The sequence below is a fragment of the Cervus elaphus genome, chromosome 8, assembly GCF_910594005.1.
Source record: "Cervus elaphus chromosome 8, mCerEla1.1, whole genome shotgun sequence".
Lineage (NCBI taxonomy): Eukaryota > Metazoa > Chordata > Mammalia > Artiodactyla > Cervidae > Cervus > Cervus elaphus.
In genome coordinates this window covers 53,690,442-53,707,451 of record NC_057822.1, presented here as the reverse complement: position 1 = coordinate 53,707,451, position 17,010 = coordinate 53,690,442, and the positions used below count along the sequence as shown (strand labels likewise).

Genomic DNA, 17,010 nt, shown 5'->3' with positions numbered 1-17,010 from the left:
CAACTCCCAGAGCTTGCTCAAGCTCATGTCCATTGAGTTGGTGATGCCATTTAATCATCTTATCCTCTGTTGTCCCTTTCTCCTCCTGCCTTCAGTCTTTCCCAGCATCAGGGTATTTTCCAATAAGTCATTTCTTCAAATGTATTGTAGCCAAAGTATTGGAGTTTCAGCTTCAGCATCAGTTCTTCCAATGAGTATAGGACTGATTTCCTTAAGGATGGACAGGTTGGATCTCTTTGCAGTCCAAGGGACTCTCAAGAGTCTTCTTCCACACCACAGTTCAAAAGCATCAATTCTTCGGCCCTCAGCTTTCTTTATAGTCCAACTCTCACAACCATACATGACTACTGGAAAAACCATAGCTTTGAATATATGGACCTTTGTCGGCAAAGTAATGTCTCTGCTTTTTAATATGCTGTCACATTAAATGACCATATGTCATTTGGTCATAGCTTTTCTTCCAAGGAGTAAGTGTCTTTTAATTTCATGGTTGCAGTCACCATCTGCAGTGATTTTGGAGCCCAAGAAAATAAAGTCTCTCACTGTTTCCATCGTTTCCCCATCTATCTGCCATGAAGTGATGAAACTGGATGCCATTATCTTCGTTTTTTGAATGTCAAGTTTTAAGCCACCTTCTTCACTCTGCTTTTTCACTTTCATCAAGAGGCTCTTCAGTTCCTCTTGACTTTCTGCCATAAAGGTGGTGTCATCTGCATATCTGAGGTTATTGATATCTCTCCCGAAATCTTGATTCCAGCTTGTGCTTCATCCAGCCTGGCATTTCTCATGATGTACTCTGCATATAAGCTAAAGAAGCAGGGTGGCAACATACAGCCTTGACGTACTCTTTTCCCAATTTGGAACCAGTCTGTTGTTCCATGTCCACTTCTAACTGTTGCTTCTTGACCTGCATACAGATTTCTCAGGAGGTAGGTAAGGTGGTCTGGTATTTCCGTCTCTTAAAGAATTTTCCACGGTTTATTGTGATCTACACAGTCAAAGGCTTTGACATAGTCAAAAGCAGAAGTAGATGCTTTTCTGGAACTCTAGCTTTTTCTATGATCCAACAGATGTTGACAATTTGATCTCTGGTTCCTCTGCCTTTTCTAAATCTAGCTTGAACATCTGGATGTTCTTGGTTCATGTATTGTTGAAGGCTGGCTTGGAGAATTTTGAGCACTACTTTGCTAGCATGTGAGATGAGTGCAATTGTGTGGTAGTTTGAACATTATTTGGCATTTCCTTTCTTTGGAATTGGAATGAAAACTGACCTTTTCCAGTCCTGTGGCCACTGCTGAGTCTCTAAGTTTGCTGGCATATTGAGTGCAGCACTTTGACAGCATCATCTTTTAGGATTTGAAATAGCTCAACTGGAATTCCATCACCTCCACTAGCTTTGTTCATAGTGATGCTTCCTAAGGCCCACTTGACTTTGCATTCCAGGATGTCTGACTCTAGGTGAGTAATCACACCATTGTGGTTATCTGGGTCATTTAGATCTTTTCTGTATAGTTCTTTTGTGTATTCTTGCTACCTCCTCTTAATATCTTCTGCTTCTGTTAGGTCCATACCATTTCTGTCCTTAAGTGTGCCCATCTTTGCATGAAATGTTTGGTATCTCTAATTTTCTTGAGGAGATCTCTAGTCTTTCCCATTCTATTGTTTTCTTCTATTTCTTTGCATTGATCACTATGGAAGGCTTTCTTATCTCTCCTTGCTATTCTTTGGAACTCTGCATTCCAATGGGTATATCTTTCCTTTCCTCCTTTGCCTTTAGCTTCTCTTCTTTTCTCAGCTATTTGTAAGGCTTCCTCAGACAATCATTTTGCTTTTTTGCATTTCTTTTTCTCTTAGATCTGATAGGCAGAGTGTCTGGATCCATGTAATAGACACTTCTTATTCTTGAATTATATTTCTAAGATATGGATCTTGGTGCTTATTAACATATTACCAATCCTTGGGGGAAAACCAATCCAGTTCTTGAGCTCCAGGCACAATGTTAGGAATGGGTTATTGCATGGGTGTGAAGAAGACAAAACTAATTTGGGGACTTCGAAGCCCCACCAGTATGCAAATAATTCAAGAATAATACAGAATAGTTTTCATTTCCACAACTGGTACTCTCTCTAATCGCTACAGTACGTATTTTCTGACATTCATCTCTCCTGATTCTTTGTTTTATTGATCAGGATTTTAATGTGTCAAATGAGGAATAGAGAATAAATGTCTGTCAGTCAAATCCAAAAAGATACCTGATTGCAGTTTTTCACTGACATGCAGATAGTTTCTAGGAACAAGTGACATAAGCATTTTTGAAAAGGAAATGTAAATATTGCATTAGCTCTGGATCTCCCAGCTCCTCAGCTGCAAGAAGTAACAGCAACTTATAAAGGTTAAACAGGCATGTTTAGGACCCTGAGTGAAATTAAGTCTTCAACCAACTGGATGGCATTGTAGAAAGCAAAGATGTATCTCTGCGAATAAACTGAATGTACAGTTCAATACATACAGTTCAACACATTCATTTTTGCAGGGCTATTTGAGGTATTATAAGGCCTGGTACAAAATAATAAAAATGCAAATAGAACTATCAAATTCATCAAGCTGCTACAATAAATTCAGATGCTCTCCAGAGCTGGCAAGGTGATGTCAAGAAAGTTAAACTTGAAGAATGAGTCTTGGATTTCTAAATGAAATCAGGGAAAAAAGAAAGCAGATTTAAGAGACGAAATCAAGACTGAAACAACCGACGTTACGGCCTACATTTTGAAGACAGGTTAATAATCAGTTCTTTCTGCTTGTTTTAAAATTGTTCCACCAAGAAACTGACATTGTTATATGCTTTTTATTTTTTGGTTTATTTAGCCTTCTTCAACAGTCATTGTTAGTTCAACAGTATGACATATGGGGTACATTATTGCAAAATAAGGACATAGCTGTATCAGTTATGCCATCAGTACATTTGTTAATACTCTTCCTTTTATAAGGCAAAGCATAGTTTGTTAACACTGTTTCAGATTATCTATATAAGATTACTTATAATGAGTGGTATATACTGAAGGTAGGAAATCTGCTCTCTGATATAACTGTCTTTAAACTATAATAGTCTTCTCAAAAATTACCATTCTGTAATTAAAAATAAAGCAATATTTTAGTATATTGTTAGGCAATAGTAATAATTACCCTGTCTGAGTAAATGTGCACATACACATAAACACTAGCATACTTTAAGAAGTTAAGAAACATATCAATATTCTGTGAAAATATATAAATAAAATATGACCTGGAATGAAATTACTGTTATGTACAAAAAAAGGAAAACTACAATCTTTCCCTTCCCAACCTGTTGATTCTAACAGCTTATAAACCTACATTACATCATTTGGAGTGCAAGGATTATTTCAAATTTGGAAAACAATAAAGAATAGTATGATTCAACTTCCTAAGAAAAGCAGTATGTATTAAGTTTGAAGATTAATGTTCATTCCAATGTTAAAGAGACATTCTTTTGAATTTCCTTAGAGAGGTACTTGCAGTGTCTTTTATTAAGGAAAAATGCAGCTTTAACATAGTAAAATGTTCTTTTACATTATTTGAAAATATTAGAAAATAAAAATATTGTGAAGATATAACACTATTCCTATATATATATGTTTCTTTAGTATTGTTATATAAGGGTGAAATACTTGAACTAATATCATAAATATTTTACTTTTGAGCACATGCTTTTTTCTCTCTGTCTTCATTCTCTTTGGCATTCTTTGTTTCCTGTTTCCCTATTTCCAACTTCTTTTTAGTTTTTTCTAATAGTCCTGACTTTTCTACATATCTTACTTCATTAGCTGAATGTCTTTCAATTTCATTTCACCCTCATTTCACCCTGTTTCAATAAACAGTGGTTTCTACTATGTGAACTTTCTCTTCTAACTTTTTTCTTTTAAGAAAAGTGTTTTCTTCTTGAAATATAGTTACTTCTTTAGCTTAAATACATATGTATATTATATAGTCACACACTTGAAGAATATAGATTCACAGAGTTCTATGGAAATTCAATATATTATTGATGCACTGTTCAGCAAGCTCATGGAATGACAAAAAATGAATCATATTTCATAATTAGTGTCTTACATAGCCTCTGGCGATTCTGACTTAGCCGCATTGATCAGTGTTTTATGACTGCTCCATTTCTTCTCCTGGGTAGTCTTGAGGAACTACAGAAATGGAAGTAAAGGGTACATTAGAAGCATAGAACCTGGCAGGCTGCCTTCATAGTAAATCTCGGTAACGGCGTGTATGCCCATTGTGGAGCAAGTGATGACTGCCTAGACAGTAACATGGCGTGAGTGGGGAGGGCTGGAGGTGTGTAGGAGTTTGCTTCTAGGCTCTGGTCACCCACCTGACTGAAAATGCAAGCTCGCTCACAGAGGGCTGTGAATTTAAGCAGTCTGGTCCACCTGGAGCATAGCTGGCTGCACCGGCTCCTCTGACCGCTCTGCCTCCTGGGAGGCTAGCACGTGGTCTCCCGCATAGCACACCTGCTGGGCCTGTTCCAGGACCACTGACTCCTCCTCTTCATCTTCCACAATAGTCAAGTCGACGTTGCTGTCCATGGCCGAGTCACTCCCTCTCGAGGCCGCGGTCCCAGCATCCCCCTCCGGGCTCTTCCCTTCCACCAGGGCACCGGTGAGAGACGCTTCGGAAAGACCCTCTGCAAACGAGCTCTCCTCGTAGTCATTTGCCATCTCACTGCTGGGCATGTCTTCTGATTTGGTCTCATTCTCTGCCGGGCTTTCTCCCTCTCGGACTTTCTTTCGCCCAAAAGTGAGAGGAGAGACCTTGAAGGGGGAGCTTTTCCCTGAGGATATTTTCTGGTGATTGGAAGTGAGAGATTTCTTAATCTTCTCTCTCCTCTCTACAGATACGATCTTTGTCCCCAGCTTGTTCATCTTCTTCTCAATGTTCTGGCGAGAAAATGCCTTTTTGAGGCTGTCCACTTTCCGGAGACTGGATCTTTTTATTCTCTCTGCCCTGCTCTCTTCCATCTTTTCTTCTGCGCTGTCTTCCAGGGCCTCCTCATCCTGGGCCAATTCATCATCAGATGAGAGGTCCACTGTGTGCAGAGTGTCCTCCAGGGACTTGTTTTCATCGGCGTGCTCCCCCTCCTTCCTTTCCCCTGGGCTGGAAACTGGCTCTTTCACAAACACACTGGCAGGGATCTCATTTTCTTCCTGAAAAGATGGGCAGTGTAGATTTCATGTTAATAACACATGTCACAAATAGTCCTGAACTGCTGTACTTTCTGTGTTATGTGTTTTTGGCATGACAGAAACCCAATGTCTGTGGCTTGCCTTTCTAAAATATGAAGGGTTTATTCTAAACTGATCAAGTCATTCCGCCTCAGGCTGGGTAAGGCCAAGGGCTGCCTGTTGGGAATATTACGAGGGCATCTGGCAAGGGCTCTATCAGTGACAGGCAGGGAGGGAAGTGGGCTGTGGTTCAGATAGACCAGGAAGCTGCCTAGATAAAGGAGCTAAAGTAAGTTACTGCAAACTCAGAAGGGCCTCTCTCTCCTACCCTTAGGCTCTATTCCTGCCAAAACCCACTGCAAAAGAGCCTGGAGGTCAAATTAGAAGATAAAAGTGAGGACTTCCCAGTTCTCGCCCCTGCCCCCATCTTTTCCTCAAATGTTACTGCTGCTGCTGCTAAGTCTCATCAGTCGTGTCCGACTCTGTGAGACCCCATAGACGGCAGCCCACCAGGCTCCCTTGTCCCTGGGATTCTCCAGGCAAGAATACTGGAGTGGGTTGCCATTTCCTTCTCCAGTGCAGGAAAGTGAAAAGTGAAAGTGAAGTCTCTCAGTCATGTCCGACTCTTCGCGACCCCATGGACTGTATCCCACCAGGCTCCTCCGTCCATGGGATTCTTCAGGCAAGAGTACTGGAGTGGGGTGCCATTGCCTTCTCCTCAAATGTTAGACACCAACATTTGTTAGACACCAGGTTCCCTCCCCATGTAGAAGTCAAAAGAAAAGGTATAGTCAACCTTCCTATCTGTTTTTTTTTTTAATTTAAATTTTATTTTTTAAATTTTAATTTTTTAAAATTTAAAATTTAAAGTTTTTAAAATTTAAAAATGCACACTAATTTTTCTAATGGGGCTTCCCAGGTGGCACTAGAGGTAAAGAATCAGCTTGCCAGTGCAGAAGAAATAAGAGATGTGGGTTCGATCCCTGGGTCGGGAAGGTCCCCTGGAGGAGGGCAAGGCAACCCACTCCAGTATTCTTGCCTGGAGAATCCCACAGACAGAGGAGGCTGGCGGGCTACAGTCCATAGGGTTGCAAGGTCAGACACAACTGAAGCGACTAAGCATGCATAATTTTTCTAATGACATAAATTTGGAGTCAAGGAAGGAAGGTCCAGCCTTACTGGGGACCCAACTCATGAAGCCCTGTGGTTTAGAACGTCCTTTGTGAGCATTATAAGGAGAGGTGATATACTATGGCCAATTTCTGGAGTCATCGGGGGGACACATGCTGCCAGGCATAGCTTATCAAGCCTATCTGTTAAGTAGGACTTGCTTGGGCAAGAATACTTCAGCCCCCACCTACAGTGAGCAGAGAAACTCAGGAATCTGTCCCCCTCCCCTTATTCCCAGCACACCCCTTTCTCCAGCTTCTAGGTGTATAAGGCTCTGCCTCTTGCTAGGCCGCAGGGAGCAGAGCCTGAAAACTTGCTCCAAAGTGCAAGGGAGGTGGCTTTCCAGCATTGCAAAGCAAAGAGATTTGAATTCAAACAGCCTTGGGTCACACAACAGAGGAATCCCTTGATTTTTTTATAGTTGTCTTTAAATATAGGACAATGAGAGCCAGCCAGTAAGGTGCCTTCACATTTTCACTGGGAGAAATGGCCCTGGGCAGAGCTTGTGGCAGGAGGCCTGAGTCTCAATCCCTGCGGCACTGTACAGTGGCTGGGAGGCCTTCAGCAAATAACTTAATCTCCTTGGGTCTCAGTTTCTTCCAAATGTGAGCAAGAGGATTTGACCTAGATTAGCAGCTTTCAGACCACATCCCCAAGTGTGTGAGGGGTTCTGCAAGAATGCTGAGGTGGGCCAGGCTCTGGAGCCCACTGCCAGCCGGGTTTGCAAGCTGAGTCTCAGTGTTACCTGATTGTATTGTGGACTGTCCAGTACAGTTTCAGTTTGAAAAATAACTGGTTTAGTGAATTTATAAGTCCATGTGGGAGCTAAACTTCTTGCAAAGTTTATGTTAATGGTAAGAATTTTCCTTCCCATTTGGCAATTTTGATTGACTGAAAAGTCAATAAAACTGGGGTTATGATCACAAATATGTTCTACGGGTGTATACCTTTAACTTCTCCCTACAAAGATTAAGTGAACTATGTTTTAATCTAGAGAAAATTAAAAATCCCTCTCTTTATTAATCACCACGTAGTATAATTTCAGTACTCTCTGAAAAGATACAGCCCCATGTCTCCCCCTTACACACACATACTCATAACAGAGTCCTTTCCCGGCATTGCTTAGAAACAAAGTTTTGGGTAGAGCAGAAAGCGGGGCATCTGGTTGAAGAGACTCCTTGGTTGAATGAAGAAATCACAAACTCTGTTCCCCAGAGCTTTCTCCACACTCTCCCATTTTGAATATTACAGAATGTGTCAGAAACAGTATAAAAAAGTGAAAAACTGAAAGATGCCCGGGATTCCCATGAGTCATTTATAACATAGACCTTTACAGAGAGCAACTCTGCCATGTTACAAGTCTCGACTGGTCTCTTTCTCGTTGCTGTGTATTCCCTGAGAGGGTGGGAACTTCTGTCTCTCGTTCACTGTCATGCCTCAGTGATTAGGGTAGTGCCTGACAGCTAGCACATATCTGGTGAATGAGTGTGTGTTGGGTGAGGAGGCTTCCTAAGAGAGCACTGGGGATGGGTGGAGTGGCGCGTGCCCCTCTGTCGGACACTGTGAAAGAATGGACTTAGCTCTGTGCCTGGAAGGACATCTGCTGACTGCTGCTGCCGCTGGGAAAAAAGAAGAACCAGGCCTATGGGGCATGATGGTTTTCATTTTAAGGGAGGATTTTATTCTCAGTGGATGAGTGGCAGACTGCGGAAATAGCTAGGGCTCTGATACTTAGTCCAGAAGCAAAATTACTTCTGGGATTTGACAAGAGGGTTGGGAAGGTTTGACAGGAGTTACTTGCAGGAAAGGAAGAAACCAAAAGCTCAGTGAAATGTTATTAAAAGTCCTCAGTGAAGAAGGCAGAAAGTCAGGTGGAAAACTGTAAAAATAAGCCTTGGTTACTAGATAAGAAGTACATTTTGTGTAGTATAATCTCAGGGTAATCAAAAGATTTCTCTGATAACTTCCCTTTTTTCAACCTCCATAAAAGATGGACAAATTAATTGTATTTCTAAAAGACTTAAATTAATAATATTTCATTTTTAATACAGTATAAATTTTACAGTCAAAAAAGCACAGTTAACTGTTGAGTCTTAGACTTTTGTCTCACTTATCACATGTCCTTTGAGGACCGGTTTGGGAAAAGTCCATTATCAGGTGAATCAGAAGTCATCTGTTGGTAGATCACACTGCATGCATGAAGGTAGTTGAAGGAAGGTGGGAAACCCAGTTGAATTCTTTCATACTTATACAAGAACTCTTTGATGCTAACCATGAAAGTAAACCTAGCAGATACAGACATAATCCAGAATGAGTTGGATGTGTCTTTGTGCAACTGGAAACAAGTGAGGTATGTCTTCTTGGCCAACTGCTATGCTTCTGCGGTCATCTTAATTACGCAAGCGGGATTTTGTGTTATGTCTACTGGACAGTGTTTATTTTATGACTTCTTATAGTTCTGTTCTGAAGGTCAGTCCTTTCCTTTCACACAGGAATTTGTGAACATCTAAGTACATTAGGTCTTACACTTCCATAATGTTTGTTTAGAAGCCGAAGAATGCTAATACTCTTCAAAATCTCTATTCTTTAATAAAATATATAGATGCATTTGACTATCAAGTAACAGTTAGAGTGGTGGAAATTCAACTTGAACTGCAGACAGTGGCTCCTCTGTAACTGCACTGTTCCCCAGGTGTCCAGTCTTACCTGCTCACCTGTCCTTGTTTAGTCCCTAACATACATACCTCATGGAAACACTTGATATTTTATTTTTACCTGCCTGTGGGTGACGTGATACTTCTGCCTTCAGCCTCCTGCTGTAATGTTTTAAATCTATTTTCTCTTATATATTCTAAGATTGATGGCTCTTTCAAGGGAGAGGATCAAATATCATCCTCAATTCTGTCACTGTTTAACTATGCTAGTTACCTATATATTCACTTTGGGTTTGTAACTTCTTAATATGGCATTAAGAATCCCTTATGGGTTGCGTAGCTTCCATGGGTAGTTCTTCCCAGTAGAGGCCCCCAGCAGCAGTTGACTGTTTGCCCTGCAGATTTATTTGCAAAAAGGTATGTAGCCCCACTGATGCAGCTGCTCCTGGTTCTGACCTTTTATAGGAGCCTTGCTAAAGTGAAAAGTGTTAGTCATTCAGTTGTGTTCGAATCTTTGTGACCCCATGGACTGTAGCCCATCAGGGTTCCTCTGTCCATGGAATTCTCCAGACAGGCATGCTGGAGTGGGCCATCATTCAGCACACTTCTAACATATATTTATATTAATATTATTTGAATATGTTTTCATGCTTATACCATGAAAGAGAAAAGGACTGAAAAGAACTCTTGAGAAGCGGTATTTTTCCTTGAAGTTTCTCTTGTTTGCTGTTCATATTGATTCTTGTGGACTAATAGTCTCCATCTTGCATGTAGATATCAACATAGAGAAACTGGAAAACATGCTGGGCATTTCTTGGGTTGATGCTCATGGAAACAAAGCCTCTTTGTCCATAAAAAATAGATACACACACAACGTTAAAGGAGAAGAAGATTCTATGACTAGCATTAGAAAAGGAAGCCTACAGTAAGTCATTTAAAAGCTTGAATAGGCAGTTTGCTCTCCTGTCACTAACTTATCATTCTCATTGTTAGGAAACAATAACAAAGGCGGTTACATTCCCACAGGGATGTGGTGGCATCCTGGAGGGATATGAGGACCATAAATTTGTGTCCATGGAATGTTTCATCCAATAATTTCTAAATACTAGTTATTAAAATGGAACTATGCCCACCTGACATTCTGATTTATAGGTCTCGTTTACACATTGATGGTTTTCTCCAATTTGTGTTTCTGGAGGTATAGATTGCCAAGTGGATAAAGCCATTGATTAGAACTGCACCCCTAAGGCAGGTGTCAGTGGAATCAGCAAGTCATAAGAATAAAATGCATTAGTTATCATCCCTGAGCAGTCTTTCACATTCTCGAGGATTTAAAAGTTTCATTATTTTTCAGTGTTATCAAGGGTTCAATTCTTTTTTAAGATCACACTGGTAAGGTGTTCTTTGTTGTACACAAAAACCCACAAAACAAAAAACAAACTGCACTGAATTACTTAAAAGCTCTTGTAGAAAACCCAGTAAACATGAACTTTGCCATAGTGAGATTATAGTGTTTGTTTTCACTCATTTCATAATTCAACTACAATTTATATTATTAATCAAATGAAACCTTGCCAGTCACTTTGCTTCTGAGGGCCTCTGCTCCTTTGATATAAAATGAGGTTAAACTAAATGATTATTGAGGTGCTGGTGGCTCAGACAGTAAAGCGTCTGCCCACAATGTGGAAGACCTGGGTTCGATTCCTGGGTCAGGAAAATCCCCTGAAGAAGGAAATGGCAACCCACTGCAGTACTCTTGCCTAGAAAATTCCATGGATGGAGGAGTCTGGTGGGCTACAGTCCATAGGGTTGCAAAGAGTTGAACATGACTCAGTGACTTCACTTTCTAGCTCAAAAATACTTGGTTCTGTGATATTAACTTAAATCTCGCAAAAACTTGTTAACAGATTGCAAAGTGATCTCACAGGTACAAATGCAAAACATTTTTTTTTTTTCCATTCAAGAATCAAAACTAAAAAAAAAAAAAAAAAAAGAATCAAAACTGTAGGACCTGAGTTGCACTAGAGAACATTCATCATTTGTTTGAACAGATACAGATTACAAAACAGCAGAGGGGGCAACATTTACGTGGAAGCCTTGCATCTGGGAATCTAGACTTTTAATATATGAGAGAAGTAATGATTTTTTTGAAGAAATACTGACAATAATCAGTTACTTGTTTAAAATGCCTGAAACAATGCTGACATTCAGTAAGTGTAAATTATAACATAAAAATTAGTATTTTGTTTATCTCCTCAACTAAAGGTCACTGGATGATTAGCATATCAAAACCAAAATCCCCTTATTGGAATATTAATCAATGTGATATAAATATCGTGAGTTGTCATATAAATGTGGCTTTGATTACCTATATGCCCATTTCTTATAAGTCTGTACTAAATTAATGGTTTTCAGAACAGTGGCTTTGGATGAAGTATAGTCTATAAAAGAATCAATTAAAATAGTCTGAAGATGTTATATTTTTAGCACCTTTCTAAAATTCTGTTCTTATCAAAGGAACCCAAATGATGAATATTTGAACACATTTATAGGCTTGGTTCTCCATGAATATAGTCATGGTAAATATCTAACTTCTACTCTTTTCACCCAATTTCACAATTTTTTGTGGATGAAAGTGTAAACTGTTCATGAGTACTCTCATTTTGTTCCCTGGATTTGAAATCATTCCCAGACTGCTTTTTCAAATAATCATTACTAGAACTTTAAGAGCCTTAAGTGGGTATCACACCCTCAGGGCCAGTTACTGTGAAATTCTAGTCTCTTCAATCAACAGAGAAAATTTCCTCTTAACTGTAAATTCACTGATTTTCTGTACAGATTTTATTTTTAGTAAAAGATACCTATGCACTTACAAGCAAAGTATTAGTCTTATTAGTCTTTAGCATTTGCTTTATGATCAGCAACCCCAGTGAGTCTTATTTCATTTATACCGGCTTCTGTCACAGTATTTTGAATTCAAACATAGATTTTAAGCTATTATTTTTAAAAAATATAAAAAGGGAAGCTGCTAAATTTAATAGGGATTTTACAGTTTATTGCTCAAAAGGAGATGAATTTTCTGCAGTTTTAGATTCTACTGGTTATAATTTGAAGTAATTGCTAATGCATGCGAGGTTTAACTGCTACAACAATGTTATAAGCTCAGCACAGACTTAAATGGCACTTTAAATAGGACAAATTTCAGAATTTAAAAAAAATGCTAATATATAAGTATTTAGTAGATCAACAAACCAACCAACCAAAAGGCACCAGCAGATTTTAGACAACGCAACAGGACTTCACAAACTGGAAGCATAATCTTCTAAACACTACAGGGCTGAATGTGTTCTTGTCAGATGACAGACTTTCTTCCCTCACTCTTACTTTCACATTAATTTTTTTGTCTGAAACCGGAAAGTCTAGCAGAGGGGTCAAGTAGACCAAAAGTGACAAACAGCTTCAAGACCTGAAGGGGCGCCTGGTGCAGTCTCTGCCCTCCTCACTCTTCAGGTCTAGAAAGGGTCCACCCTGTGCCCCAGCACAGTGAAGACTACGCAGCCACGAGAAGTGGGTATTTAGAGCAGGCCCTCTGGGCAGAGGTCTGTGCTCTTAAAGGATTTTGCTTTCTTTTGCTCTGGTGGTAACTGATTTCACCAAGCAGTTGTTATACAATGTATGACAAGGAGTGGGGATGAGTGAATGAATGTGTGTGTGTAGCTTTTAATAAATAGCACATAAAAAAGCAAAAGCATAGCTGTTTGCAGATCCTAGGTAGGGTGGGATCAGTTTTTTTACTAAAAAGCCATATTTCTAACCAGCACAGGTAGAGCTGCCTCTCCATGCAGGTCCACCCAGGAAGAGCTTCTATTCTTTGAGCTCTTATACCATGACAGTCACTAGTCATTTTGAATATGTTAATCCACTTATTCCTCACCCTATGAGAGAGAGATGTGGGAAGAAGCATTAATATTTAAGAGCACATGCTTTGGAATCAAATAAATATGAGGTTAAATTCCAGCTTGACCACTGCTTACTAAATAACTTCAGACAAAATGTAAGCATCTCTGAATCTCAGCATCCTCATCTGTAAATTGGGGCAACTGAGATAAACAACAGAAAGATGCTTAGCAGATTCTGCAGGGCTTATTAAGAGCTCAAAATACTTTTGCTCTTATTAATATATTCAAATATTAATAAGATGTACAGATGAGGAAACAGAAGCTTGGAAAAGCTAGAAAATGTGCACAAGAGCACATAATTGACTAGCAGTGAAACTAGGATTTGAAACAGTGTCTGTATGACAAAACGTATCTTTTTTCAACCCCTATACTGGACCATTCTATAACACAATTTATTATTATATCCATTGGCATAATGAGTATAGTAATATAAGAACTGTAATGGATATAATAATTTACTACTCTAAAACCCCCTACTTTAAAAGTAGTCCAGAAAGAGGAAGTTTCCCACTGAAGGACTTCACTTGTATTTGTTTTTTCAAAATGGTCAGTTTGCAGTTAGCGTCCTGACAGTTAATATTTCTGATATACTTTAGGCTAATAAAAGATCTTACATGACTTAAAAAAGGTCCAGTTCCTTGCCTCTAATCATTTATCTCCTAAACTGTTCTTTGAAAAATGTCCTTGGGGGCTGTTTGCTAAGAGGCTCTGAATGGAGCTGAACACACTGCTTTGGATTCTTGTAGCCTCTACCGTAGTCTTGAGCCCATTTCACCTTATCCTCACTATATGGAGAATTCCTATCATTTCTGGCTGTAATTTCACACCTGTCAATCCACTGTGACAAAAAGACCACAGCAGGGCTTCACCAGCAGGACATGTCTTTAAGTTTCCAACAGTTTTTTTTTTTCTCTTTTTTCCAGATGTTATATTTACAGTTCCCTTGAAATTTTTAGTTACTTATCTTCCCCCATCCCTCCCTCCAGCACCCACAGAACATCCGTGGCAAAACAAAACAAAAACTGATGCTAGCATAATTGTGATTTCCTCTACTAGATAAATAATTTCTTGTTTTTCCTCCTTCACTGAGGGATAGGACAAGAGATAATCTCTCTGATTCATACTGGAAGGAGGGAAATTTCCTTTGATGACTCAGATTTAAACAGGTCTGTACATGTTTGGTTTTGTTTGGAGATCAGTATTTAATTTAGAAATGCCTTGAGAGTTGAGATTTATAATATCTTTTAGGCTAATAATACAGGGATCTTGTATGACTTGAGAAAGGCGCAGTTACCATATCTCTCTTCAGTTCATCTGGTGCATGAAAAGCTATTTCATTTGCATTAAAAGCTAAAAAATTTCCAGGGTGCAAAAGCCTGCAAGGTATAGGAGGACATCAGCTGCCTGAAGCTTTATAACATCAAGTGTAGTTTGGGGAGGACAAAAAAGCAGCGAGATGAGTCTTTCCTTTTATGGAGGAAGGGGGCTTAGGTTCTGACTTGGCAGAGCAGATTCATTTAGAAAAAGAAGGCTCCCTCGGTTTAAATTCCAGTTTCTAAATCTCTTTGGGGAGATGAAGGCTCTTCTTGTGTGCCTTTCACAATCAAACAGTTGGTTATAGCCTCTCCCCTCCATGGCTTTGAAATCCTCTCCTATTCACATGGTCACAAGCAGACAGCCCTGGGGCAGGGATGGCAGTTGCTTCCTGGGCTCCACACTGGCTGGGTTCCACCGGGCGGAAGGGCTTCCAGCATTAGGCAGGGCTGCCCTTGGATTGACAAATGCCCACTACTTAGGGGAACAACAGCCCCAGGCAACCTCCCTGTCCCCGAATAGCCTTTTGCTACATTAATTGCATCATTGAGGCATTAAAAAAATTAAGTGGCCTTTTTATTCCAAGGCAACCATTTGAAGAAGAAAATATTCTGGACTAGTCTTTGTAACTATTGTACTTTACAGTTATGGTCTCTCTGAATAATGAGAAGCGTATCTAGCGAGTGTGTAGAGTTATGCTTTATAGTTTTAGTGCATCATTTGCTAGAAAAGAGTGCAACAAGATTACTTTGGCCAAAAGTCTTAATAGAAAGAGGCTAGTTCATTTCTAATGGAATCAGTCATCAATACTTAGTTCCCCAAACACTGGTGACCTTTGGACAAAGGGACGCTTTAAAAAGTTATGAATTTGCTCGGGCCTGGTGCACTGGGAAGACCCAGAGGAATCGGGTGGAGAGGGAGGTGGGAGGGGGTATCGGGATGGGGAATACATGTAACTCCATGGCTGATTCGTGTCAATGTATGACAAAACCCACTAAAATGTTGTGAAGTAATGAGCCTCCAACTAATAAAAATAAAAAAATTTAAAAAAAAAGTTATGAATTTGACTTGTTGCTTAAAAAGCAAAACTCACATAGTTCCCTCATTTCCACAAAGAGTTAATAAATAGCCGCTGAATTAACTTGCCCTGTCCAACTAACAGCTGCAGTCAGAGCCCCACGTTCACAATGCAGAGACAAATGAACTTGACTAGGTTGCCTGCACCTAGTCACCTTCCCAACCTGTACGGAGTGCATCCACCTGCTCTTGACAAGTGACTCCACCCTGCTAATTCCTGAGGCACTGCTTGGGTTTAGGCTGCAGTTATCCGGGAAATTCCCACCCAGTGTGCAGATTCCACAGGCGCCTGCAGAAGGCAGCGAGGACAATGCCTTGTGTGTGTGTGTGTGTGTGATCTCTGACAGGCAGGACAGCTATACAAATGGCTGGGACTGAGATCTTGGCTGCCGAGGAGGCCCAGCTGGGTGGGAGGAGAGCAGGGGCACTGACCTGGAAGATGAGCACTTTGAAGTGGTTGCGCCGGAGGAGCTGGGCGTGGTTGTCCTCCAGCCGCTTCACCTGCGCGCTCTGCCTCTCCATGCGCTCCTTGACGGCGCGCGTGTGCGCGCTAACCTTGCGCGACTTCTCCAGCAGCTTGCTCACCGTGTTGCTGGTGGAGGCCTGGTACTTGGAGAGCTTGGTGAGGTCGTTCTGGATACCCTTCACCGAGCCCTCCAGGCTGATCTGCCGCTGCTCCATCTTATGCTGGTTCTCCTGCACGGCGTCGAGCATGTTCACCAGCTTGTCCAGGAGCGTGAGCACCGTGACAGCGTTCACCTGCGAGTTGTCCCGGATGGCTTCCTCCGTGCTCCCCAGATGCAGGCTGGGGCTCGGCGTGGAGGACGGCACCGGACTGGAGCTGGCCGGCTTCTCCGGCCGCACGTTGGGACCTGGGTGCTGGAACTTTTCGGCTTGTACGGCGTCCTCCCCCATGGCTGCTGCACGGGTGGGAGCTTGCCTCTGGCCCCGGCGAGAAGGACGGTGGTTAGGGGGTGCCGAGCCTCGCCCTCTGGTTGGAGCTCAGAGCACCGCTCTCTAAGACTGGCAGAGGTTCAGACAGTCAACAACTGGCTACACTGATCAGGGGAACCGCATTCCAGCTGCTCTTAAAAGCCCTACTCCACCCTGTGGGAGGCGAAGGATACAGAACTGAGAACCACTCAGGGTTCAGAGGCATGTACACGGCTTCCTAAGCGCGTTCTCCTTGGCACAGGGCCCTTTCCTGAAGGTTTACCTTTTCTTTCCTGTGCCTCTTCCCTTTTAAGAATAAGTTCAATGTCATATTTCACTCCTGACTTCATCTAGAGGCGGAGAAAAACATGCTAATTTGGCCCAGCGCCACAGGCTCCAATTGGCTAAAGCTAGTAAACTTTTCTCTGGCAGCTATGCAACGTATGCTACAGAGTGCCTGGTTTTTTTTTTTTTTTTTCTTCCTGGATACAAGTTATTGTAATGGAAAGTATTGTTTGCCTTTGCCCTAGAACAGACTGATGCGCTTCAGAATGCCTGGTGTCCACTGAAAGAGGCCAAATTTAAAGGGTACTTGTAGTCAAGCCAGTAGTGTTAGTTTTTAATTTTCAAAGGGATAGAAGTAACTGATAATGACAA

The 17,010-nt window shown here is 41.0% G+C and overlaps 1 protein-coding gene across 2 annotated transcripts; it reads right to left on the bottom strand.

Annotated features, from left to right (window-relative positions):
* Positions 1–2,839: 2,839 nt before the first annotated feature.
* CAVIN2 (caveolae associated protein 2) lies at positions 2,840–16,670 on the bottom strand. Of its 2 annotated transcripts, XM_043910531.1 has the most exons (3): positions 15,853–16,670; positions 4,397–5,228; positions 2,840–4,211 (listed from the first exon to the last, which is right to left on the bottom strand). In XM_043910531.1, exons 1-2 carry the CDS (start codon positions 16,333–16,335, stop codon positions 4,437–4,439), a joined length of 1,275 nt encoding a protein of 424 aa, XP_043766466.1. In that variant the 5' UTR covers positions 16,336–16,670; the 3' UTR covers positions 2,840–4,211; positions 4,397–4,436. The 2 variants fall into 2 exon arrangements, with proteins under 2 accessions (XP_043766466.1, XP_043766465.1); XM_043910530.1 differs by having other exon boundaries at positions 2,840–5,228.
* Between the last annotated feature and the right edge of the window lie 340 nt (positions 16,671–17,010).